Source organism: Antechinus flavipes, chromosome 4 (assembly GCF_016432865.1).
Source record: "Antechinus flavipes isolate AdamAnt ecotype Samford, QLD, Australia chromosome 4, AdamAnt_v2, whole genome shotgun sequence".
Classification (NCBI taxonomy): Eukaryota; Metazoa; Chordata; class Mammalia; order Dasyuromorphia; family Dasyuridae; genus Antechinus; species Antechinus flavipes.
Genome location: NC_067401.1, coordinates 40248686 through 40272509, shown reverse-complemented (window position 1 = coordinate 40272509; position 23824 = coordinate 40248686). Strand labels below are relative to the sequence as shown.

Here is a 23824-nt window from a genome sequence, read left to right as displayed (position 1 = left end):
CCCGTCATGGGAAGGGAATGAGCGTATGTTCCTTCCTGGCTTAGGTTGACCAGTCCTTGGGGAATCTTACCCGTCATTGGCTAACCAGGTCTCGATGACTTAGGGCGGTTCCTGACATCCATATAGGAGTCGGAAAGTTCTCCGGTTTCAAGACGGTGATGGTGAACCTGAATGGGTTTGGCCAAAATACTGTCTATCTGATCTTTTACAAAGGTCGTTAACCTCCAAAAAGCCCAAGGCCCGAAAGCACAAGGGCAATTGGGAGTCCCAGCAGGGGAAGAAGAAAAGGGAGGACTCCATGCAGCCCACTCCAGAGGGGGTTATCGAAGAGTTCTTTTCGCCGGTTCACAAGGTCTTCTTGAAGCTTCCGTATCTTATCACACACGATCCCTGATTAATTGGCATAGAAACAGCAGCGTTCCTGTAGGGCTAAACATATACCTCCTTGTTCTGCGGGGAGAAAGTCTAGGCCTCGTCTATTTTGCAAGACCACCTCCGCCAGACTACCAATCTGATCCCGAAGATCATTAATAGTACTGGAAAGGGCCTGGACATTGTCAATCAATTGGTCGGAAAGTTTAGCGTAGGAATGAATGACTCCAAGTCCTGCTGAGCCTACAGCTCCCGTTATTCTAAGACCGACAAGTAATGGAATCAGGAGAGCAGCTCTTTTCCTTCGGCCTCCTACATAATCCAGGCTCGGGAAAGGGGGACTGGGTCGTCCCCGGGAATGATATCGAGGTCAGGGAGGACAGTGGTGTGGACACTGGAATTGACTGGAAGGGCCGTGAAGGCTAGGTTTCCTCCGCACACGAACACCTGTCCAGGAGCAGGGCAGAGGGGAGAAGCGAGCAATTGTGGAGGAGAAGAGGAAGCGTCAGGGGAAGTGGCGGAGGAAGAGCATTCAGTAAAGGTAACAAATCCTGCATCAACGTCATAAGTATTATTCTGAGGAGATTGTTGTATACATACATTTTGACTAAATCCTACAAGCTGAACACGAAAAGGAAGGGCAATGGTACAGTCACTATTAGGTAAGGATGGTTCTGTATTATTAACGGGGAGGCGAGGGGCATGGGGGTGTCAAGGGTCATGCATAGCCAGCAATTGTTTTTTTTTTTCTTTTCTTTTTTTTTAAATTTTATTTAATAATAACTTTATATTGACAGAATCCATGCCAGGGTAATTTTTTTACATTATCTCTTGCACTCATTTCTGTTCCGATTTTCCCCCTCCCTCCCTCCACCCCCTCCCCAAGATGGCAAGCAGTCCTTTACATGTTAGATATGTTGCAGTATATCCTAGATACAATATATGTTTGCAGAACTGAACAGTTCTCTTGTTACACAGGGAGAATTGGATTCAGAAGGTAAAAATAACCCGGGAAGAAAAACAAAAATGCAAATAGTTCACATTCGTTTCCCAGTGTTCTTTCTTTGGGTGTAGCTGCTTCTGTCCATCCTTGATCAACTGAAACTCAGTTAGGTCTCTTTGTCAAAGAAATCCACTTCCTTCAGAATACATCCTCATACAATATCGTTGTCGAAGTGTATAATAATCTCCTGGTTCTGCTCATTTCACTCAGCATCAGTTCATGTAAATCTCACTATCCTCTCTGTATTCATCCTGCTGGTCATTTCTTACAGAACAATAATATTCCATAACATTCATATACCACAGTTTACCCAGCCATTCTCCAATTGATGGGCATCCATTCATTTTCCAGTTTCTAGCCACTACAAAAATGGCTGCCACAAACATTTTGGCACATACAGGTCCCTTTCCCTTCTTTAGTATTTCTTTGGGATATAAGCCCAATAGAAACACTGCATAGCCAGCAATTGTTAGCAAGAGCGGGGTTAGTTAAATTCAGTGCTCTGAACATGGCTTCTAGAATTGTGGAGGTTTGGGTATCAAGATCTATGTTGCGGATTTAGGTAGCACTAAAGGGTGATAATTTAAGGGGGGGAGGATATATCTGTCTAAGGAATTCTTCAATTTGATGCTGTCAATTCCTCTTCCCTAACCCTATCCGTAGGTCCCCCTCCATCTGAAATATGTATAGGAGCAGTTACAGGCCAACAGACATCTTTCCCCACAGTACCTAGACAGGAGGCCTGAGCATATTTATGAGTACTGCCTAGGGGACTTTTAATAGCATTCTCTCCTCCAGAGGTGCCACAAAAGCTTCTTTGGAGAATAGCTGTAAGGTAAGTTTTTCCATCAGTATGAGTACATTGTTGGACATAATTGTAACAAGAGGAGTGCATCGCCTGGGCAAAGGAGCAGCCCTGGGGGCAGGGTCCCGGTGGATTAGTGGTTGAGGGGATGATGGTAGGTTTTATTACACATTGAAAGCTAGTGAATGAGGCCACACCCCTGGAGAGGGTCTTCCTGACTAGGTAGGCGGTGGCAGAACCACAGTCGGTAATATGGTAAGATTGGGGGGTTACGGTGGTGTACCCTCCTCTGCACTCACAGGAGGCCCCATACAGTTGCTCGTACAGCTCATTCCTATCTACCGGCGGTTCAAAACCTCCATCCGTCAGAGGGTTAAGGAATGAAAAGATTCCAAGCAGGATCACGAGAGCGGACATTTCCATGACCTGTGAAAAGAGGAAGAGCTTGTCTCAGGGAGAGTCATCTTCCCTGGAGGGTATGGCGTTATTATCCGTATGGTCTTCAATTTGTTTCACCAGGTGTTCTGGCAACCACCTGGCAGATTTCAGATCTTTGGAATAAATGCAGACAGACCCTCGGCCCCAAATAAGAACCGGGTCAGGGCCATGCCATTTATTAGTTGGGAGTCCTTCCATAACACCTTCGCATAGCTGTGAGCAGAGTTGGAATGCCAAAGGCGATCTGCTGCAGTTTTGCCCTTTATGCCCAGGTGTAGAAAGTGTAGGATGAACAAGGCATGATTGACAAGATTTCATGGGCCCCTTTTATAGGATACAGGGTGCCCTTTTTCAATCTTGAAATGATGTTTTTAAGGGTTTGATGAGCCCTTTCTACTATGCCTTGGCCTTTGGGGTTATAGGGAATGCCTGTGACATGCTGAATGGAAAGAGCGGCACAAAAGGCTTTGAAGGCTTGACTGGTGTATCCCGGGCCATTATCAGTTTTAATAGAAGTAGGCATTCCCATGACCGAGAGGCAGGCCAGCACATGGGCAATAACGTGTTTACAAGCCTCGCCCATTTGAAGTGTAGCAAAAAGAAACCCGCTGAAGGTGTCAGTAGTCACATGAAGGAATTTAAGTTTCCCAAAGTCTGACAAATGAATGACGTCCATCTGCCATATCTCATTGGGAAGCAATCCCCGTGCATTAACCCCAAGATGGGGAGTGGGTAGGAAAGTGACACAAGCAGGGCATTGCTTGACTATCTGTTGGGCAAGAGTGATCCTGAACAAAAGCTGCAGCACGTGGGCGCTAAGATGATGGAGAGAGTGCTCTCTGTGCCTCGTGCAGAGCAAAGAGAGGAGAGTATAACATGAGCGAGCACCGAGGTCAGTGAGGGCATTCCCCTATGACAATGGCCCAGGAAGGCCGGTATGGGCACGAAGATGGCACAGATAAAAGCGAGCAGAGCAGGAGTGAATGGCAGCTTGAATTTGAAGGAACAATTCGATAGCAGCAGAGGTAGGTTTAATATAGGCAACGGTTTCAAGGAGGAGGACAGATTGGGCAATGTAAGCGCTATCGGTATAAATATTAAGGAGTGTTTGGAGGTATGAACGGAGTACAGTAAAAACTGCAAAGAGTTCCATAAGTTGGGCGGAAGGGTAGGACGTAAGGATGGAAGTGGTGCGGCCATGGACAGCATAGGCAGCAATGCCTGTAGAAGAGCCATCAGCGAACACGGCTAAGGCGGAGGACAGAGGGTGAGAAGAGAAGGACAGAAGAGAGAAGAGAAGAGAAGTCTTATTTGGGAAGACAAAAGAATGGGTTCTGCAGAACTGCAAAAGCTTGTCAGCAGGATAGTGGTTAGCAAGTCCACTTCTGATCTTGAATATGGCCATATAGTCACGTCTGGATCTTTTCCAAAAATATTTAACACTAGATTCTCTAGCTAGAACGATGAGCTTAGCAACCAGGAGATAGTAGGGGATAATGACTTTATCAGGAGTAGTAGGGAGATGAATCCACAAAATAGAGGAGGACTGCCAAAAAAAACCCGTAGGGGTATGTGGGGTGGCACAAATAATGAAGCGGAGGGGTTCGGAGTAACTTATAAAGGTGACAAATTGTTCTTGGATGGCCTGTTCTACTCTAGAGAGGACCTGTATACCCTCTTTAGTCAGACTCCTAGGTGATTTAGGATCCGGGTCACCCCTGAGTATGTCAAACAGGGGTTTCAGGTCTCCTGTTAAGTTTGAGATAGGGGTGGATCCAATTAATATCTCCCAAGAGTTTCTGAAAATCATTTAAAGAACCCAGGTGGTCAGTTCTGAGCTTAAGGTTGTGGGGTTTGATAGTTGGTCCATGGAGGTCAAACCCTAAATAAGTATAAGGATCCTTGAGCTGGACCTTATCAGGCGCCACTTGAAGGTCTTTTGCTCGAAGGTTTTGCATTAAGGTATCACAACAGGTTAGGAGCTCGGAGCCATCCCTTCCAGCTATAAGAATATCATGCATGTAGTGAAGGCACAGTGTAGGACTATTCGCTATTCCCTGAGGAAGGACCTTCCACTGGAAGCAGGACGTGGGTTTTTGGAAGTTAATGGCGGGGAGGCTGAAAACAAAACGTTGGCCATGGGCAGGATGAAGGGAAATAGTGAAAAAGCAGTCCTTGAGATCAATTATGATTTTGAGAAAGTGATGGGGGATAGCAACAGGGGAGGGCAAGCCTGATTGCAGGGCGCTCATTATGACCATTGTCTTATTTACTGCTCTGAGATCTTGCAGGAGGTACCATTTTCCTGACTTCTTTTTAATTACAAAAATTGGCGTATTCCATGGGGAATTACTGGGTTCTATATATCCAGCTGCAAGTTGTTGGCAGCTGCCAGCTTTTCTTTGGAGAGTGGCCACTGATTTACCCAAACAGGCTCATCGGTTTTCCAAGAGATCCGGTCTGCGTGGGGTGCAGGACTGGCAGTGACCATTAGGGAAAATTTCCCAGGCCAAGCGTTCAGGTTGTTTCTGGACCGTGATAGGTTCTTTAATGCCTTGTGCATCTTTCCCAAGGCCTTGGCCAGGCCAAAATCCCTGTCTGAGCATCTGAGAGGTCACAACCTCATTGGGACTAAACATCACTAGGCCCATTGGTGAAAGGAGATCTCGTCCCCAAAGATTAAAGGGAGGCGGTAAGGCTGTATGGTACCTGTATAATTTTCAGAGTCCTCCCATGTAAGCATATTAGAGCTCTGTTCGGGGTTGGTAGTTTGGCCAATGCTCCCGGAGGTGAGTCAGAGAAGCTGGTAATAGCCATGATTTAGGCCATTCTTTTCTTAAAACTGTGGCATCTGCTCCGGTATCAATAAGGCCCTTGAAAGACTTGCCGTCTAGTTTGAGTGCCAACATGGGTTTTTGAGGCAGGATATTCTGAACCCAGTAAGCATTAGAGGAACCAAAGCTGCCTGTGCCGCGATGGGGAATCCTAACAGTTCCATAGGTGTTGTTAATAGGCAGAAGAAGGAGCCGAGCAATTTTAGAGCCCGCAGGGACAGTTACAGGAAAAGACTGGGCAGAGGCAATAAGCTTGATTTCCCCCTGGAAGTCATTATCTACCACACCGGGGTGAACAATGAGGCCAGCAAGAGAAGAGCTGGCTCTCCAGAGAATTAGTCCAAAAAGCCCTTCAGGGCAGGGGCCGAACACCCCGTGGGTAACACCTGAGGGCCCCCTTCCAGAGTTAGTACCAAGTGGGAGGCAGAACAGAGGTCCAATCCGGCACTTCCGAGGTGGCCCTGGCGAGCTCAGCAATGCCCGGGGGCAGGGTTGTTGAAGTGGACCAGCCCGTCCATTCCAAGGCTGGGTTCCAAATTTGCTGATGGGGCCTGGGGCGGCCCTGCCGGAAGTTTCCCTGCTCTACTAACGGGTGGCCATTATTATCGGTCTTTGAGCAACACTGAAAAGCTCAGTGTTGGCCCTTTTTGCACCTAGGGCAAATGCTGGAGTGTCCTATACACCCTTGTCTGGGGAAGTTACATTGTTTAGCAAAATGACCGATACTGCCACAGTTAAAGCACTTGCCCTGGGTGGGCGGGAGATAGCTCCTGCAAGAGCATCATGAATGGCTGTGCCAATGGCGACACCCACCTGGCAGCTAGGTCCTCCGTCGGCATATTGGCAAATATAGTCAGAAAGCCTACCTGGTCGTTTGAAAGGCCGAATGGCCACTTGGCAAGTGGAATTAGTTCGGGGGCAATTTCTTTATAATTCTCTTTAAATTCAGATTTCCATAAAACAAAATCCCCCCCCCCCCATTAAGGGTAGCACGGGGGAGATGGTGCCAATCGATAGATGTTAGCCAGAGGTGGTCAAGAGCTTCAAGGATAGAAAGAGTAAATGGGGCAACAGGACCGCATGGGGAGACAACCAATTTAAGTTCCCTTAGAGTCTTACAGCCGAGGCGCTTATATTCTCGGGAGGCGCATTGTCCTCCTCCTGATTTTACAGAATGGGTTTCAATAACAGGAAAAAGCTGAAAAGAGCTAGTGGACTCTGGAGGCAGGCGGTGGGAGGAGGTGGACTTAGGCCTAGGGTGAGCAGCCTGGTCAGGCCAGGAGTAGGAGCGGAGTGCGGGCAGAAGGAGGAGGAGCAGGAGGAGCAGAAGCGGAGGGAGGCTCAGCAAATTCTGGAGGTTTAGAAAGTTCTAAGTCTAAGAGTCTGAGCTCTTTTAAGAGGTCATTCCGTTCTCTTGTGAACTGTAATGTTCCATGGAGCGAGGGGATCTCTGATTTTAATTTGCGAGCAGAGGGAGCCAGGACAGCGAGGGGGGTAGGATTAGTGATGGTAGAAGAGAGGGGGAAAGGAGACATAACACAGGAAGGCGGTGGGCCTGGCGTAGAGGGAGGATTCGTATTAGATAGAATGGGGAAGGAACAATCTGGATTATTGTAACAGGCGGCCTCTTCTAATTCTGCAGAAGTAGCCCTGTCTAAAGGCTCATCATGCAGGGGTATTAAGGGGGCTTCATGAAGAGAGGGATAGATTTTCTTATAAGTGGGTTTAGGACTGTCTGAGGGTTTGTCTAAAGGAATGGTAATAGATACAGGGTCTTCCTCCTTCGTTTCTTTTTCATTCCTGTGGGAGCCTAATTCAAGGTTGGAATTGGTGCACCTGAGGTTACCTTTCAGAAAAGAGGAATTGTCCTGAATAATTTTATTAACATCCTCATCATGTTGATGAGCGGCAAGGAGATCATTAATACAATTCCAATAATTAAAGGCCGGGACAGGGAGCCCAAAAGTCCAAAAAGTTATCAAATTGTGCATACCCTTTGATCCACCAGTGTTACCACTGGGCCTGAATCCCAGAGAGATCTTAAATAAGGGAAAGGGACCTGTATGTGCAGGAATGTTTGTGGCAGCCCTCTGTAGTGGCCAGAAACTGGAAACTGAGTGGATGCCCATCAATTGGAAAATGGCTGAATAAATTGTGGTATATGAATGTTATGGAATATTATTGTTCTGTAAGGAATGACTGGCAGGATGATTTCAGAGAGGCCTGGAGAGAACTGATGCTGAATGAAATGAGCAGAACCAGGAGATCATTTTCCATGGCAACAGCAAGATTATATCAATTCTGATGGACGTGACTCTTTTCAACAATGAGATGATTGATGCCAGTTCCAATGATCTTGTGATGGAGAGAGCCATCTGCACCCAAAAAAAGGACTGTGGGAACTGAGGGTGGATCACAACATAGCATTTCCACTCTTTTTCTTGTTGTTTGCTTGCATTTTGTTTTCTTTCTCGTTTTTTCCCCTTTTGATCTGATTTTTCTTGTGCAGCATGATAATTGTATAACTATGTATACATATATTAGATTTAATTATATTTTTAACATGTTTAATATATTGGATTACTTGCCATCTAGGGGAAGTAGGGAAAAATTTGGAACACAAGATTTTATAAGGATCAATGTTGAAAAATTATCCACACATATGTTTCGAAAATAAAAAACTGTAATAAAAAAAAGTTAATAAAAAATAAGAAGTTGCTAGAAGTACTATAAGGTCTAAGAAGCCTGGAAGAGTTAGTTAAAATAATCCTTCAAATGTTTTTTGAGAGGGTCTTTCTCACTGACCTTCTGGGTTCTGTCCAGAGACCTACACTTGTACCCCAAGTCATTCATCTAAATAAAGGGAATTCTTTACTAATTACAACTATCTGGTATCTGCACTATACAGCCTAACCTAAGTCCTGGCTAGGTAGTGCAGTGGATAGAGTACCAGGTCCAGATTCAAGAATTCAAATTCAGCTTTGACACTTCCTAGCTGTGTGACTCTGGGCTAGCAGCTTAATCCTGTTTGCCTCAGTTTCCTCATTTGTCAAATGAACTGGAGAAGGAAATGGCAAACCACGCCGGTATCTCTGCCAAGAAAACCTCAAAGGGGGTCCCAAAGAATCAGCCGGCTGCAAAACAACTGAACAAGAATTCCTGGCCCGATTGTAGCTTGTCTTTATGTTCCTGAATGAATTACTGGTTTTCCACTTTATCTAAATTGACAGGAGATGGCGCCAGAAGGTAGCAAATATATTGAGTGTTCTGCTCCTCTCCCAATGTAAGGAAGAATGGGAAATTAAGAGAGGGAAAGAAGGATTTCAAATGGAAAAGTGAAGGGAGGAGAAGGGGAGGAGACACTTGTTTTCTGATCACAAAAAAAGAAAATCTCCCATCATGGAAGAGATATGCTGCCTTAATGACAATTTGAGGATTTTGTCCTTCCCTTCTCATTCTTTGCAGCATTAGTTCCTTGGGAGCTGTGCCATTCCTGTGATGTCCAAAATTTCGAGGAAACCTCTAGAAACATTGAGGACCAGATACTGATGCCTGAAAAAAGATTTCTTCCTAAAAGACCTTTTAAATAACAATTTGCAAAAATCAATTCCCAAATCTGTGAATGTTGCTTTTCGGAAGTCTCGAGAAATTATTAGAAATGCCAGAAGATGGCACCCTATGTGTTCCTGAAACTAAGAGGACTCCAGTGAAAAGTTTCATTTCAATCATACTTTCTCCCCTGGGATTCTGACTCCTTGGGAATCTTCTTGTCCATCTGTCTTCCTTTCTCCTTGGCAAAGAATTGCTGTCCTTCTCCATTAAACTACAGTGTTTTAACCATCCTGAAAATAGGAAGCTTTTCCTTAATATTCACAATAAGGCAGATTTTTACAGTTTACAAAGTGCACTCATGAGCACTTGGCCTGTCTCCTAATACAAAGGCAATGAACTCAGGGCACAAACCGAGACTCTTTTTTAATTTATTTTTTAAATTTTTATTAAAGCTTTTTATTTTTCAAAACATATACGTGGACAATTCTTCAACATTAGCCCTTGCAAAACCCTATGTTCCAATTTTCTCCTCTTCCCCCACGCCCTTCCCTAGATGGCAAATAAGACTTTTTTTTTAATATGTCCAATAGCAAGAACTGTTTTGTTTGGCTAAACACATTTGTCATAAGTGTTTTCTTTTTCTTTTATAGGAGGGGGAGGTTGGTGGAAAAGACAGATTTTTGCTAATTAAAAAAAATAAGATTACATTTTTAAAACATGTCTTCACACAAGTGATCTCATTTTATCCTCAAGACAAACCTGTGCTAATGTTATCATCCCATTTTATGTAGTAGGAAACTAAGATTCAGAGAGTTTGATTTGCCCAAGATCACACAGGTAATTAATAGGAAAGCTTTCTTAATTTTTTGAGCGCAAAGGATCTATTTTTCTGCTACATTATGATTATTTTCTCTCCTTACAAGGATAAAATAAGAAACTTTTCTTGGAAAATAGGGTGCCAAAGAAAAGGAGTTTTAATTTATTTAGTTCCAAAGGAGTTTGATTTTGCAGCTGATCCACAAGCCATGTATAAGTATCGCCAGCTTTTGACTAGTCAGGGAATGATGATACAATCTATCATCCTGGTCAGTGTGCCTCCCTCTCGAATTGTTGGAGGTCATTGCATTGATAACGCCGGGATAAGAGGGAGCAAAGAACTCTAAATTGAAATGGATGGATTTTGCTTCTGTAAGACTTGTGGGGGGTGGAGGGGAGCCCTAAAAGGCTTTCTTCTTAATATTTCCTTCTCCAGCCCGAGGTTTCAATGTGAAGAATTTAGAACTTGTTCTGATCTCCGGATTTCCAGTCTCGTGGTGGATTAGACTGCAACCCACATTCCTAGCATAAGAGTACTTTTCTCTCCCTTCTCCAGCCTCCCAGCTCCTGTGCCCACTAGTCTAGAGAAGGCTGGCACTTGATGCTGGCCAGTCCCCTTTAAGCAGATTTAGGACTCTCCTTTCTCTGAATTTGTAGTGATTTTTTATCTCTCCCCACCCCTTAGATCACTATCGCTGACTCTTTTTCTCCCTATTTCTCTTGAGAATCTGCTCAATTGTTGACTGTTTTGTCTGTCTCTGTTTCTCTCTGTCTCTCCATGTCTTCCCCCCATTCAGGCCTCCCTGCCATCAGTCAGTGTCTTCTCCTCTGACAAAAGCCGCCCTAGATCTGGGCTCCCTGGGGAGGAGGGGGGGTGACTGGGTCTGGCAGTGAGAGCCGCTGTCTCTTCATGGTGCTACCGTCCCTCCCCCACTGGGCATACAAACGGGCTTTATCCTGCAAACAAACCCGCCCCCCATCACACCCCCAGCTAGGCAAGCACGTGGCCCTTGGCCCCCAGAATGGGGAGAGGGCAGCAGCAACAGGGCCCAAACCCAACTGCAAACATATGTGCCTCAGTTTCCCTTTCTTGGTCTCAATTTTAATTTTGCCACCCAAGCTCCCAACTCCTGATCCGCCTTAATCTTCCGCTCCCTTTTGGCTGATTTTCTGTTTCTGAGCCTGAGCACATACCCTACATTGCCATTCTATCTTAATCTCTATTGCTTCTTGGTTTTTCTGGCCAAACTCCAAATAACTTTCAGGCATCTCCCCTCAAAGAGAGTTTTGTTTTATATACCACCTCTCTTCATCTTCTTGGGCCAGAGGAAAACCGGATAGAGGAATGACAGGAGGATCTAAATGCTTGTCTAGTGCTAGCTAGATTGAACAAGGAAGAGGATCTTAGGTGTCCCCGCTCTAAGGGGGGAGCTATGTGAACAGAAGAGGGAAAGGAAGACCGCTAGCTGCTGGAATCCTGAGCCAGAGCCAGGGATCCCTGTGAAACGGACTGCATATACCAAACAGGGTCCATCCTGCATGCCTAATAGGCTATTTAAGGAACTGGCTGCTGACATCCAGGGCACCCCCTCCTTCTCTTTCTTCTCCTCCCCTCCTCACACATACTCACACCCATCCAGAGCCACCTTAAAAGCGGGAGGCAATTGTGAAGTATCTGGCCAGTAAGTAGAGTTGGGGCTGGATAATGAGATAAAGACAGAGGGCAGAGAGAGAGGGAAAGATTTGTACAGGGGAGCCAGAAACACACACACACACACACACTCACTCACACTCACATACACATAGAAATAGAATCCCCTGGAGAGTCCCCAGAGACACCCCGAGTGACACTAAAGGGAAAAAATAGTTGGAAAGATAGATCTATACAGGGCACTAATAGAATTTCCTCTCTCTCTCTCTCTCTCTCTCTCTCTCTCTCTCTCTCTCTCTCTCTCTCTCTCTCTCACTCTCTCTCTCTCTCTCTTCTCTCTCTCTCTTTCTCTCTCTCTCTTTGTCTCTCTCTCTGTCTCTCCACAGAGTCTACCTGTTCCTCCCCCCAAAGCTCCTATCTAACCTTCTGTACCCCTTCCAGAGACCATGCTGCTATTTCTTAACCTCTTGCTAGAGCTGGCCCGGATTCTGGCTGCAGATGGGGGTATGTACATTGCTGTTTATTTGCGTTCATGTTTGCGTCCGAATGTTTTTAGCTATGCTAAGGGGAAGGAGGGGGGGAAGAGACTGAGATTGTAGAGGAATAATGGAAAACCCTGATCCCATTCAGGCCTTCTTCCCCTGTTCCTGATCTTCTCCAGTTCTCAGTCCTATTGCATGGGGTTTTGGAGTGGTAGAGAGGAAAAGGTCAGGGATGGCTGGAAAGGTTAGAATAGATTCTGTCACTACTGCAGTCTCAGGCTCCCAAGCTTTCCTTATTTAAGAAGCCTTTCAATTAATAGAAACAGCTGCTGGGGGGAGAGAAGGGAGGGGAGTGTTAATGAATCAATAGGGATTGAGTTCTGACTGTAGCCGGGAAAAAACCGCACCTGCCCAGTTCTGTTCCCAAATCCTCACTCCAGACGTATCACTTCCAGAAACACAGAAATGCTCTTTCTTGATTCAACTAAGGATAAATTGTGTCGCTGTATCCCCTCTGAGAAGGGCCCCTCTAAGGTGTACAGAAATAATTTGAGAAGAGGTGGACAAGATCTCCAGAAGAGGCAGGAAAGATTGAGTTGGGGGAGGAAAAAAAACTAGCAAATTATTAGTGAAGGTGTTCAAGAACAGAGGGTCCTAACTGCTCGTTCCTACAAGAAACAGAAAAGGGAACTGGGACAAGGGGAAGAAAAAAAGGGATCATCTGGGCGAATTTGGGGTGTTTGGGAGAGAAGGGCATCTAGAGGTAAGAGGGGTGGAGTGTGGAGTAGGAAACTAAGCCAGATTAATCAACATTTTCAGAGTCAAAGTCCTCAGCGTCCTTCAGAGCTACAGGAAGACACTGTCCACAGGCTTTCTGGTCGCTCTTTAGCAATCCCCAAATCTCAGGTGGAGGTTGGGGATAGAGGCAGGATGACTAACAAGACTGTTAGCTGTTGGGAGAATCTTGGAGAATAGGAAAAGAAATGGGAGTCAGAGCTATTTAAAATTTCTATCGGTCTGGAAAGTGAATTTATTCTCAGGGAGATTGCACCGGAAGAGAGAATCTCCCCTTAACTCCCAACACAATCTATCCCTAGGTGAAAACTTAGAAGCCGGGCAAGAAGGGCCCCTGTGTGTCTCTGCTGCAAAGACAGGCTGGGTAGGATCCTTCATGTGACCCAGCTGGCAGCTCCCATTCTGCACACAATGCCACTTTCATCCTGCTCCTGCCTGCCCTGGCTCCCCCCGCCCGCCCACCCTCACTCTAGACCCTGCACCCGTTCCCTCTTCCCCTGCACCTCTGGGGATCTGGGAAGTGGGAGAGCAGGGCTTGTGGCTTGGAGGTTATGGGGTTTCCTACTGAGCCGCAGCCCAGGGACCAAAAGCGGTGCTGAGCTGAAATTCACAGATGTGGGATTTGCATCTCATTAGCATTTTATTCATATCCTGTCCCACGACCACGGAATCCCTTCACCCTCTGCCTTTCGGCCCCGGTCCTTGGGGGCTTCCCGGCGGCTTCTTCGCTTTTCCCACTCAGTCCCTGTCCCCTTGCTCCAAACCGGGAGAAAGGGCTCGGTGCTCTCTGCTCATTCGCATCCAGATTAATTTTAGCCCTCAGCTTTCCCCTCTGCTCCCCCCCTCCCACCCCACCAACACGGTCAATCCGTAGGGTGTTTAAATAGGCCTCTCTCCCCTACCCCGACCTTTCCCAGCCGAGGTCTCTGGTTTCAAGACTTCCCCGGGAAGGGCCGCGGTGGAAGGGGATGAAAGAAATAGGGACGAGACAGGTGTGTGAGGAGCCGCAGCTTGGGGCGCTGGGAGGGCCTTGTCACAGCTCCCGTTTCTCCCCTTGCAGGTTCACACTGGACGTACGAAGGTAAGACCAAGTCTCGGTTTTTCTCTTGCTTCCCTACTTCTTCTCCGATGGCGAGCGGGCAGAGCCTCCGGCCTTCAGGAGAGCCTCAATCCTCCATCACCAGCTCTCTTCCCTCCCTGTGCCTCCCACATTTCCTCTTCCTCTAGTCTAAATTTCTCAAGGTCATTTTGTCTCAAGAGGAGTCCTGGGATCACTAGAGACTAAACTTACAAAGGGGGCTTCTAGGGAGTGTGTATCTCCATAAGAGCTGAGGAACTCTTCCCCAACTAACTGTCAAAAGACAGAAGCTTAAGCCTGACCAATCAAATCCCCGAGTCTCGGCAAGGCAAAAGGCTCAGAATTTAATCTTTGAGAGAGGGAGGAGATAGAGGCTACCGGGGCATCCAGGACATTGGGACAGGGAGAAGTTGGCAGGACACTCAGACCTAATTTCCCATTCAACCCCAACCCTTTGATCCAAACTCCCATTCCTTAATCCGAACTGAGATAATCCATGAAGAGCAATGGTGAGAAAAGGGAACATGGGTGGGGAGCCAGTCACTCAGTGGACTCTGGGGGAGGTGGAACCTAATTCAGGCTGCTCTTTGAACTTTTCAGGTCACTGACTCTGTCACCAGCAGAAATCCAGAGCAAATGTCAAGGGCTCTGGTGACAGAAAGAGAAGCAGGGCTAGGAAAATGGGACACCCAAATCCCATGTCCATTTGGTGGGGAGACAAGAAAGGCTGGTTCACTCTGACTTTGTGGGGCTTTCAATCTATTCCTCATCCTGCTCCATCACTCCTATCCCAATGCACCCATAGGCTTTCTTTTCTTTTCTTTTTTTAAATAACTTTTTATTGACAGAACTCATGCCAGGGTAATTTTTTACAGCATTATCCCTTGCACTCACTTCTGTTCCGATTTTTCCCCTCCCTCCCTCCACCCCTTCCCCCAGATGGCAAGCAGTCCTTTACATGTTGAATAGGTTATAGTATATCCTGGATACAATAAACGTGTGCAGAACCGAACAGTTTTCTTGTTGCACAGGGAGAATTGGATTCAGAAGGTATAAATAACCAGGGAAGAAAAACAAAAATGCAAGCAGTTTATATTCATTTCCAGTGTTCTTTCTCTGGGTGTAGCTGCTTCTGTCCATCTTTGATCAATTAAGGCTCTCTTTATCAAAGAGATCCACTTCCATCAGAATACATCCTCAAACAGTATCGTTGTTGAGGCATATAATGATCTCCTGGTTCTGCTCATTTCACTTAGCATCAGTTCATGTAAGTCTCGCATAGGCTTTATTTTCCTTTCTCATCCTGATCCCCATTAGTTATTCTAGTCCTAGGTTATTGTTAAATCAAAAAGAGCAGCCACATTTTTATTTCACAGAATTGGACCCACCACACACTTGAAGAGGAGGAACTAAGGCTAGGGGAAAGTTATTTTGCCTCCCAATCTCTAGATAATACACATTCAATGTGGGGGTGGAGGATTAAAAAGAAGGCACATTCCTGTACCAGTGTTGGGGAATTAGTAGGTGGGCACAGAAAAATGAGGTAAAAATTCTTTATTAGGCGCACATGGTCAGGACCATTGGCCAGCCACTTATCCTGAATGTGGGAGCAATGCCCAGTCTCCTATCGACATACAAACTGAAAGAGTGACATTTGATTCAGAGCTGCCTGTCCTGAAGCCCCATGGTTATGACCAGCCTGGCCCAGAGCCCCTCTCTCTGCACAACAATGGACATACAGGTAAAAGAGGACGGGGTGTCCAGGTTTTCGATCTAGTCATGGAGGTTACACAGAAAGCAGGAAATCACCAGTGTCCAATATCCCTGGGTTTTCTGGAAGTTTTACCCTCACATTTGGAAAAATGAGGGTGAACCTTTCAATTAAGATAGGGTCAGTCCACAAGCAAACCTCACAGATCGGTTCATCATCTCTTTCAGTATTAACTTCTGTCCAGATCTGGGAAAAGGGGGAAATGTGCTGGAAAGTGAATTAGCTAACTAGAACTGGGTGCCATAATGGGGAGGGAAGAACAGATTGACCAGACTCCCAGGAAATTATAGGAACACCCAGGGATAAGAAGTATATACCCCAACACTAGATGTTCCCCTTATTCTCGCAGTGCAACTGTCCCTGCCCCCCACTCTAAACCTGGAGGGGCTCCCCCGAAATTACGTAGCAGCCCAGCTCCACCTGCACTGGGGCCGAAAAGGGCAGCCAGGGGGGTCAGAGCACCAGGTCAACAGTGAAGCCACAGCTGCAGAGGTACTGGGAGGCAAGAAGCATGAACTTGGGTTGCTGAAGGGAAAGGGATGGAGAGCCCTGGAGGGGATGAAACCAAAGGACTGGGGATGCTGGGAAACAGGGTTGGCGAGACATGGGAGGGTAAGGTCAGGGAATGAGGGTGCTGGGAGCCTAGAAACACTGGGCTAGAGACAAGAGAAACATCAGTCCCCTCTCCCCACAGCTCCATATTGTCCACTATGATGCTGATTCTTTTAACAACCTGAATGAAGCTGCTCAAAAGCCTCAGGGACTAGCAGTTCTGGGCATCCTCATTGAGGTCAGTGGACCCCTGAATTCTCTTTCCATTGTTTCCCTTATCCTTCTCCCCTTAATCGTAATCTGTCACTTAGTTCATTCCCTGTATCAGCTCTCTTACTACCATAGTTTGGAGAAGAGATGGTGACAGACATGAAATAATCACCATTTTGTTCAAAGGAAAGAGGAAAAAAATTTTAAGTCAACCCAGATTTTCCCTAGAATGTCTAACCACAAATTCTGATTCCTTAAACTATCACCTCCCCATCCTAGGTAGGTGAGAACCACAGCCCAGCTTATGAACACATCTTGAGTCACTTGGAAAAAATCAGGTATAAAGGTAAGCCACAAGGAAATTGTTATTGGACAAGGTTAGATCTCAAGATGATGTAGAATTATAGAATTTCAATTTGGAAAGGATCTTAGAAATTAGTAAAGCAACCCCTTTCTGATGCAGAACATTCCCATAAGTAGATATCTAGCTTTGAACACCTCCAGGGACAGAGAACTCATCAACAGGAGGCAAATCTTGCTAGTTTTAGACACCTTCAATTATGTTCTTTCCTAGGTTAAGCCAAAATATATCCCCCCTCCTCCCATAACTTCTACCTTTGATTCTAGTTTCCAATGAGAAGAGTAGCTTGGGACTGAGTTCTCACTACTTGGAAAGCACAAAAAACTCATGTTTGGTTAAGGCCCAATTACAGAGGGATGATTTTGGCTAATGCCCCCAACCCTTAGCTAGCAGAGGGAATAGAGTAGTGGGCTTGGAGTCCAGAAGACTCATCTTCCTAGGTTCAAATCTGGCCTCAGACACATCAGCTATGGAATCCTGGACAAGTAACTCAAGTCTTTGTCCATTTTCTCATCCGTTAAATGGGCTGGAGAAGGAAATGGCAAACCACTCCAGCATCTCTGCCAAGAAAACCCCAAATGTGGTCACAAAGAGTTGAGATGAACAACTTCCTTCTTCACCCCCTGCCTTCCTTAGGTCAGACCACCTTGGTGTCAGCCTTTGATGTGGGAGGACTGCTTCCTCCAGAGCTGGGGGAATACTACAGGTACAATGGCTCACTCACTACTCCTCCTTGCTACCAGAGCGTCCTCTGGACTGTCTTCCACAGAAAGGCTCAGATTTCTATGGAGCAGGTGAGATGAAAAGGTGGATTAGGAATTTAAGTTTGGCTGTGATCCTGTTTCTAACCCTCAGTTCCTGTCTCTCCCCACCAGTCACCCTCCAGCCTTTTCCCTAGCCCTTTTGTATACTCTGCCACTCTTAAGCCCTACTCCTTTTTCCTCAGTTGGAAAAGCTACAGAAGACTTTATTCTCCACAGAGGAGAGTGGACCCTCAAAGTTACTGGTCCAGAACTACAGAGCCCCTCAACCCCTCAACCATCGACTGGTTCTTGCCTCTTTCATCCCAGGTGAGGGTGCAGATGGTAAGAAAAAGGAAAGGGGGCCTGAAGGTTAGGAACAAAGAAAATACTGGAGAGGTAGTTGGGGAGGTCAATGGCTCCAAGACTGCCACTAGTACCAAGTACTCCAAGGTGCTTGAGTTGCTCTCCTGAAAAATGAAATTGGATTGAGGAAAAGAGGATCTGATCTGTCTGCTTTTCCGTTGCAGAAGGAGCCTTTTATTCCACAGGTAAGCAAATCCTTCCACAACTTTGCATGGAGAGTCTCTATGAGGGTGGCTAGGGGAGAGGGGAATGAGAGGCCTGACTCAGTCATGGTCTAATAGTTCTTTGGCTCTCTCAGGTGAAATGGTGGGTCTAGGGCTGGCGATCTTGTTCGGCTGTCTCTGTCTCTTGCTTGCTGGTTACTTCATTGCCAGGAAAATTCGGTGAGACTACCCTCCAAACTCCTCAGTAGACCCTCGTACCATTCCTTTTCTTTCATGAAAGGCCTCCTCTCCCAGATCTAAACTTGCCTGAAGATAGGAACAAATTCTCTGACTCACCTCCATCCTACCCTCTAATTCATCTGTTTCCTCCCAAGGAGGAAAAGGCTGGGAGAACAGAAGAGTGTGGTCTTCACTTCATCCCGACGGGCTACCTCGGAGGAGTAGAAACCTTCCCACAAATCCCTCACCTTCCAACAAGCTTGGAGAATTCAGTGCTGGGACTCGGCAGACAATAGCTGTAGCAGTGACCGCTGAATGTCCCTGCCTCCTCCTGATACCTCCTTAGGGAACAAGACTAGACTCTGAAGAAAAATAGCTTGGAAAGCTTTTACCACCAAAGGAAAGGTGGGAAGTCAGAGGATGTTTTTATGAATAGGACAATGTTTTGTCCTAGAAGGAGAATCAGTCGTATTCAAGAATTTCCTCTCCAGGGGAGACAGTATAGACAGTCCCTTGGAAAAAGGGTTGCTGGAAAAGGGGTTCACTGATCCACATTCTGAATGTTTTGGAAATAAAACATTTTTGACGATAACTTCATTCTTGCCTTTGTGGCTACTAGGATGTAATGGAGATGGAAAAAACCTGCCTAGTTCATAATAAGTGCTTAATGTTTGCTGACTGACTGAAAGACAGGAATCACACATCTGATTGGGGAAATCAATATTTCCCCAAACCATCTATTTTAGCAACCATTAAATGACAGAGGACTCCTATTAAACCTGGGTTATACTAGATATTTGAGAATATTGGGAAGATGGCAGGGAAGTTTAGAGAAAGATTTAGGAAATGTTTAGAGTAAAAGTTTTCTTAGGATCTGTGAACTTCTTTAAAAAATTATAATAACTTCATTTTCATTTCATTAGTTTCTTTGTAATCCTATGTATTTTATTTTATGCATTTAAAAACATTGTTCTAAGAAGGGATCCACTGGCTTCATCAGACTGCCAAAGGAGTCCATGGCACAAAAAAGGTTAAGAACCACAGAGATAAAAAATAAAAAAAACCCATGTAATATCTCACCTAGTTCCAAAAGCCAAGTCCCCATACATTGTTATAAAATCCTTTTATTAGTCAAAAATCACACTTACTTTGATTAAAAGGATGGGATATGCCAACCCCAGCAGAAAATAATACATTTTATAGAAAAGTCATTCCCTCTTTTTTCCCTCCCCATATCCCTCCCTCCCCATTAAAAACTAGAAAAAAATTTCTGCAGTCCCTCCACAAATCCTTACAGGACATAACCCTCAGTGGCACTGTGGCCCTAGAGTGCTTTGGGCTACCTTGAGCTCTCTCACTGTTGGGTAAAAATTATTAAGTTCCAGTTATCCCAGTTGCTGGGAAGAGAGAGAGACAGAGAGAGAGAAAGACAAAGAGAGAGGGAGAGACAAAGAGAGAAAGAGACAGAGACAGAAATGGGAGGGGGAAAAGAGAAAGAGACAGAGACAGACATAGAGAGAAAGAGAGAGAGAGAAAGAGAGGAAGAGGAGGAATAGAGATTACTATCTCCCTAAAATACTCCTCATTCTACTCCCTAGGATCTCTGGCCAATGGGAGAAAAGGGAAAAGATGGTGGACAGAGGGAGTAGAAGAATTGGGAAAATAGGCTAAAAAATTTTGAAGGAAGCAGCTCCAAACTCCCCTCCCCCCAAAAGGCAGTTTGGAATCTTTGTCAAACCAAAAATTATTTCCCACAGACCTGAGAAAAAGAGAGATATTCAATTGGGGTGGGGGGGGGGAGGGAAAGGGGCAAAGGGGATAGCTAACAGGGAGCTTCTCTGATCCCTGCAAACCCCAGTAACCTCTTTACCCTTAAGTACCCCAATTTCAATCTCCTGGGCAATGACTAAGCTAGGCCACCTCCCTTAGCAGCTGTCCATAGTTGGAGATGGAGAGAAAGGCAGGAGACAAAGAGGGTACCCCTGGCCCTCAGGGTTTCCCCCAGGTCCCCTCAGTCCTCGGGTGGGATGCGCAGGGCAGAATACACCATCACCCGACTGTCCTCCTGCCGTCGGCCTGCAGAGGGGAAGGGACGTGAGTCTTGAACAGGATGGGGAAGCGGAAGGACCCAGGGCAACAAGGGGTCCTCAAAGGGTGGGGAAAGATAAGAGTTTCAAACCCTCCAACCATTGACCGGCTGTCCCCTGGCAGCTCCCGCTGTGGCCTAGAGAGCAAAGGTCAAGAGTGGACAAAGTGAAGCCCCTGAGGATGGGGAAGGGAAGGGAATTATACAAAGAAGAGTAGCAGGGACACTAAGGTAGGAGTGGGGCAGGGCTCAGTCTTAGATAGTGGGCAGACAGGTGGTGGTCAGGCAGGCGATCAATCCAAGTGGTCAGTCCTTACACGAGAGGCTGCGCTGGATACTTCGGAAGGAGCCTCCAGCTGTGATGAATGCCCAGATCCCCATGGATAGAGTAACTGCATAGATGGGCAACAGGCTGGCTTCATACCAGGGATTCAGAAATGTCTAGGAAAAGAAAACAGTGATTGAAGCCGGAGGAAATGTCCTTTCCATTTCAAGCGTAGCTACTCTGGGCCTGTAACAAAAACTTCTTTAGACTTTTCATTGAAGTCCCCCGGTCTGCCTCAACCAAACTCGACCAGCGGTTCAGTGACTATCCCCACCTAAATGTTGCTTTTCCTCTTACCTAGGTCCTCACGTCCCTAATTCTCTTCCCCCAAGGAGCCCATTCCCGACTCACCAATCCTGATGTCAGTAGGTGACTACCAACAACCAAGCCCAAGGCCCAGTATCGTCTCCTCTCACAGGCATCAAAAAACACAATCCCCCAAAAGGTATGGAGCAAAATGAGGGCGGCTGTCAGAAATGCTGGAGAAAGAGAAGATGATCACCTGGAGTCGCCCTGCAACCCTCCTCCCTGCTGACCTCTTCCCAGTGGGGGGTAGGGGGGCATTCTGGAGAATTTTCCAGGGAGAACTTAATGGGGTATTCCCTTTCTAGTTGGACTAGATTCCATAACAGAAGTGCCGAGAGACCATGGTCTAGGGTAGAGATTAGGGAACGGGTCTTACCTGAGGTTAAGAAGTAATAGGGTGAATCTCCATGAATACCAACCACACCTGGACCAAGGGCATCCGCCAGGATGTTGATAACAGAAAAGACGCCACTGATGATGCCGAAAGACAGACCAGAAACTGGGGAAGTGGGCAGTCAGCAAGGTAAGGAGGGGCAAAGATCCTTCACCTGACTTCCTACTTACTCCCCTCCCCCCCAAACCCACTGCCCCAGACTTTAGTGGAAGGGTCTGGTAGGGAAAGGGGAGGGGCCCAGGTCACTCTGCTAGCCACCCCTCCCTGGCTCACCATAGGCCATTTGGCGGATGGAGATGGGAGATCTTCCGTCCTCACTCAGCGATGCTAACCCCTCATCTGCCTTCCTGGTGGGGATATGAGGGAGGGTGGGGGGGCTCCTTTCCCCCAGGGCCCTCCCACAGCCCTCTCCCTCCAACACCCCCCAACACCTGCCCGGGACCTCCCTCCCTCCCAGGTGACCCCTCCTGCGTTCCCTCCAGGGCTCTGACCCACCCACCCAGCGTCCTCCTCCCTTACTTAAGTAGCTTGTAGTAGGCAAATCGGAAAACCTCCTGAAGCAGGACAGAAACTGCAGCCCCAAAGATGAGGAGGCCATATTGGAGTCGGGCGTCCGACTGATCAGTCACATGGACCAAGATGAACCAGACCACGGAGGCCAAAAGCAGGGAGACCAGCCAAAAAAACGCCCTGAGGGAAGGCCGGGGGAGAAGGCTTAACAAGGGAGTCCCTCGGAGGGCACCGCCGGAGAAGTGGGAGTGGGGTTTCGGCGAGGATCTGCATGGGGTCGGAGCCATCGGGGAATCAGGGGAATGAAGCGGACGAACTAAGATTGGCTTTTCCTTCCAATTAAAACCTTCGTCTTGGAGAGCACGGAGAGGAGGCCGGTGACAAAGGTCTGGGCAGAACCAAACAGGAGGCACAAGTGTGGGTGGGTGTGCCCATTTTAGGGGGAGGGAAGCAGAAACAGAAAGACTGAAACGGGAAGGGCAGGATTCCTGGGCCCTCCCTTGAGGCGTGGCTCCTCCGGGGTCAGCGCCCCTACTCCCCGAGAGGAATCTCGGCCTGCGGAGGGTGGTCGCACGCCAGAAGACTCCGGGGCCTTCAGTTTCCAAAGCCCAACGCCGAGACACAGGGAAGTGGGAAGTTCTCCCGAATGGGAAGAAAGAAGTAGACAAGAGGGAAGGCATAAACCGCCCACGGCTCCCACACTAGTGGGCCACGTACCCTCTCTCTGCCGGCACCCCATTTTCCTCCCATCGGATCGTCTAAGGTTCCCTTTCTTCCCCAGCCTCCGGCCGCCCCCCACTCCCACCCCTCCTCCCTTCCCCACGCCCACTCACCCGGCCACCAGGATGATGACCCGGAGCGGGTCCCCCGCCACCGTGACCAGAAAAAGCGAGAAGGCCGGGCCGAAGGCCACGAAAGTACATCCGAAAAAGACCGCAGCCCCCATGGCCGGGCCTTGGGGGTGGGCAGGGGGAAAGGGGAAGGGGAGCCAAGGGAGGACAGGGACCTACAGGGAAGGGTTTGGGGGGCAGCTGAGCGGCGGAGAGGGTCGATTTCTGCCCCAGTAGGGGCACGGAGCAATGTCACCCCCAGGCCCCAGAGAGGGGGGAAGGGGCGGGGGGCGGGGGAGGGGGGGACACAGACGCCCCAGCAGCAGGTCCGCGCGACTTCCCCTACGGAGGCCGGGTTGGGGACATCCCCAGGCCCCAGCCCAGCCCCATCGCCCTCCCTTCTTGTCCCCACCCCCAAGGCCTATGGTGAGATGGTGGAAGGCGTGGCTAGTCAGGGTGGCTTTTTTTTTTTTTTTTTGTTAGGGAGGAATGGTATGTGTTGCATCCTGGGAGTTGTAGTTCCTCGTCCCTCCTGTCTCTACTCCTCCCTAGGGTGTGGTTTAGTAATTTACGCCAGGTAGGGACAAAAGGAACTGAGTTGAACTTGAACTGGGCATGGAGCCAGAACAGCTAGGTTCCCTCTCCAAGCTTTTTTCTCACCTATTACTAAATCTTGGAACTGAAGTTGCTAGCAAAGGATAGTTAGGACTTCCTCCACCTCCTGGTGGGCTGTAGAAAGGTTGGGGGGGGGCGGGAAGAACGTCTAAAAAAATACCAAGAGATTGGGGACGTGGGGGGGGGGAGTCAGTAGGGAAGATGGGGACGCGCATTGTTCTTAATTGAATGGAAGGAAATAGGTCGGGTCTATAGCAGAAAAGATGAAACTTAAGAGCTCCAGTGAAATTTACTATCATACGTGAGATCTGGCACCCAGGAAAGCATCCGAAAGACTTCCATCTGTGAATGGATAGGAGAAATAAAGAAAGAGGAAAGGATGACCAGATTTCAAAAGAAGTGGTTCTTATGAAGAGCAAGAACGTTTTCAGAACTACTGTACTGTGTGCTGTCTCTTGGTTGACAGCGAACAAAGAAACTCAGCCCCTTTCCTTCCCCTGCCCCACCTTTTGTATTACACTTCCTTTATTTAGTTTCTGAAGATGTATT

At 47.3% G+C, this 23824-nt stretch overlaps 2 protein-coding genes across 3 annotated transcripts; one reads left to right on the top strand and one right to left on the bottom strand.

The window, feature by feature from the left end:
- The first annotated feature begins 7 nt into the window (after window positions 1-7).
- On the top strand, window positions 8-18801 carry CA14 (carbonic anhydrase 14). Of its 2 annotated transcripts, none has more exons than XM_051992766.1 (12): window positions 8-913; window positions 11858-11975; window positions 13809-13829; window positions 15388-15567; window positions 15947-16089; window positions 16292-16387; window positions 16639-16705; window positions 17357-17514; window positions 17667-17790; window positions 17991-18011; window positions 18125-18209; window positions 18365-18801. In XM_051992766.1, exons 2-12 carry the CDS (start codon window positions 11918-11920, stop codon window positions 18432-18434), a joined length of 1023 nt encoding a protein of 340 aa, XP_051848726.1. In that variant the 5' UTR covers window positions 8-913; window positions 11858-11917; the 3' UTR covers window positions 18435-18801. The 2 variants fall into 2 exon arrangements, with proteins under 2 accessions (XP_051848726.1, XP_051848725.1); XM_051992765.1 differs by lacking the exon at window positions 8-913 and adding an exon at window positions 11328-11502.
- Window positions 18802-19315: 514 nt separating this feature from the next.
- Window positions 19316-23337, bottom strand: APH1A (aph-1 homolog A, gamma-secretase subunit). Its single transcript, XM_051992767.1, has 7 exons — window positions 22664-23337; window positions 21840-22010; window positions 21594-21667; window positions 21303-21425; window positions 20972-21099; window positions 20613-20736; window positions 19316-20285 (listed from the first exon to the last, which is right to left on the bottom strand). Exons 1-7 carry the CDS (start codon window positions 22774-22776, stop codon window positions 20221-20223), a joined length of 798 nt encoding a protein of 265 aa, XP_051848727.1. The 5' UTR covers window positions 22777-23337; the 3' UTR covers window positions 19316-20220.
- Window positions 23338-23824: the final 487 nt, after the last annotated feature.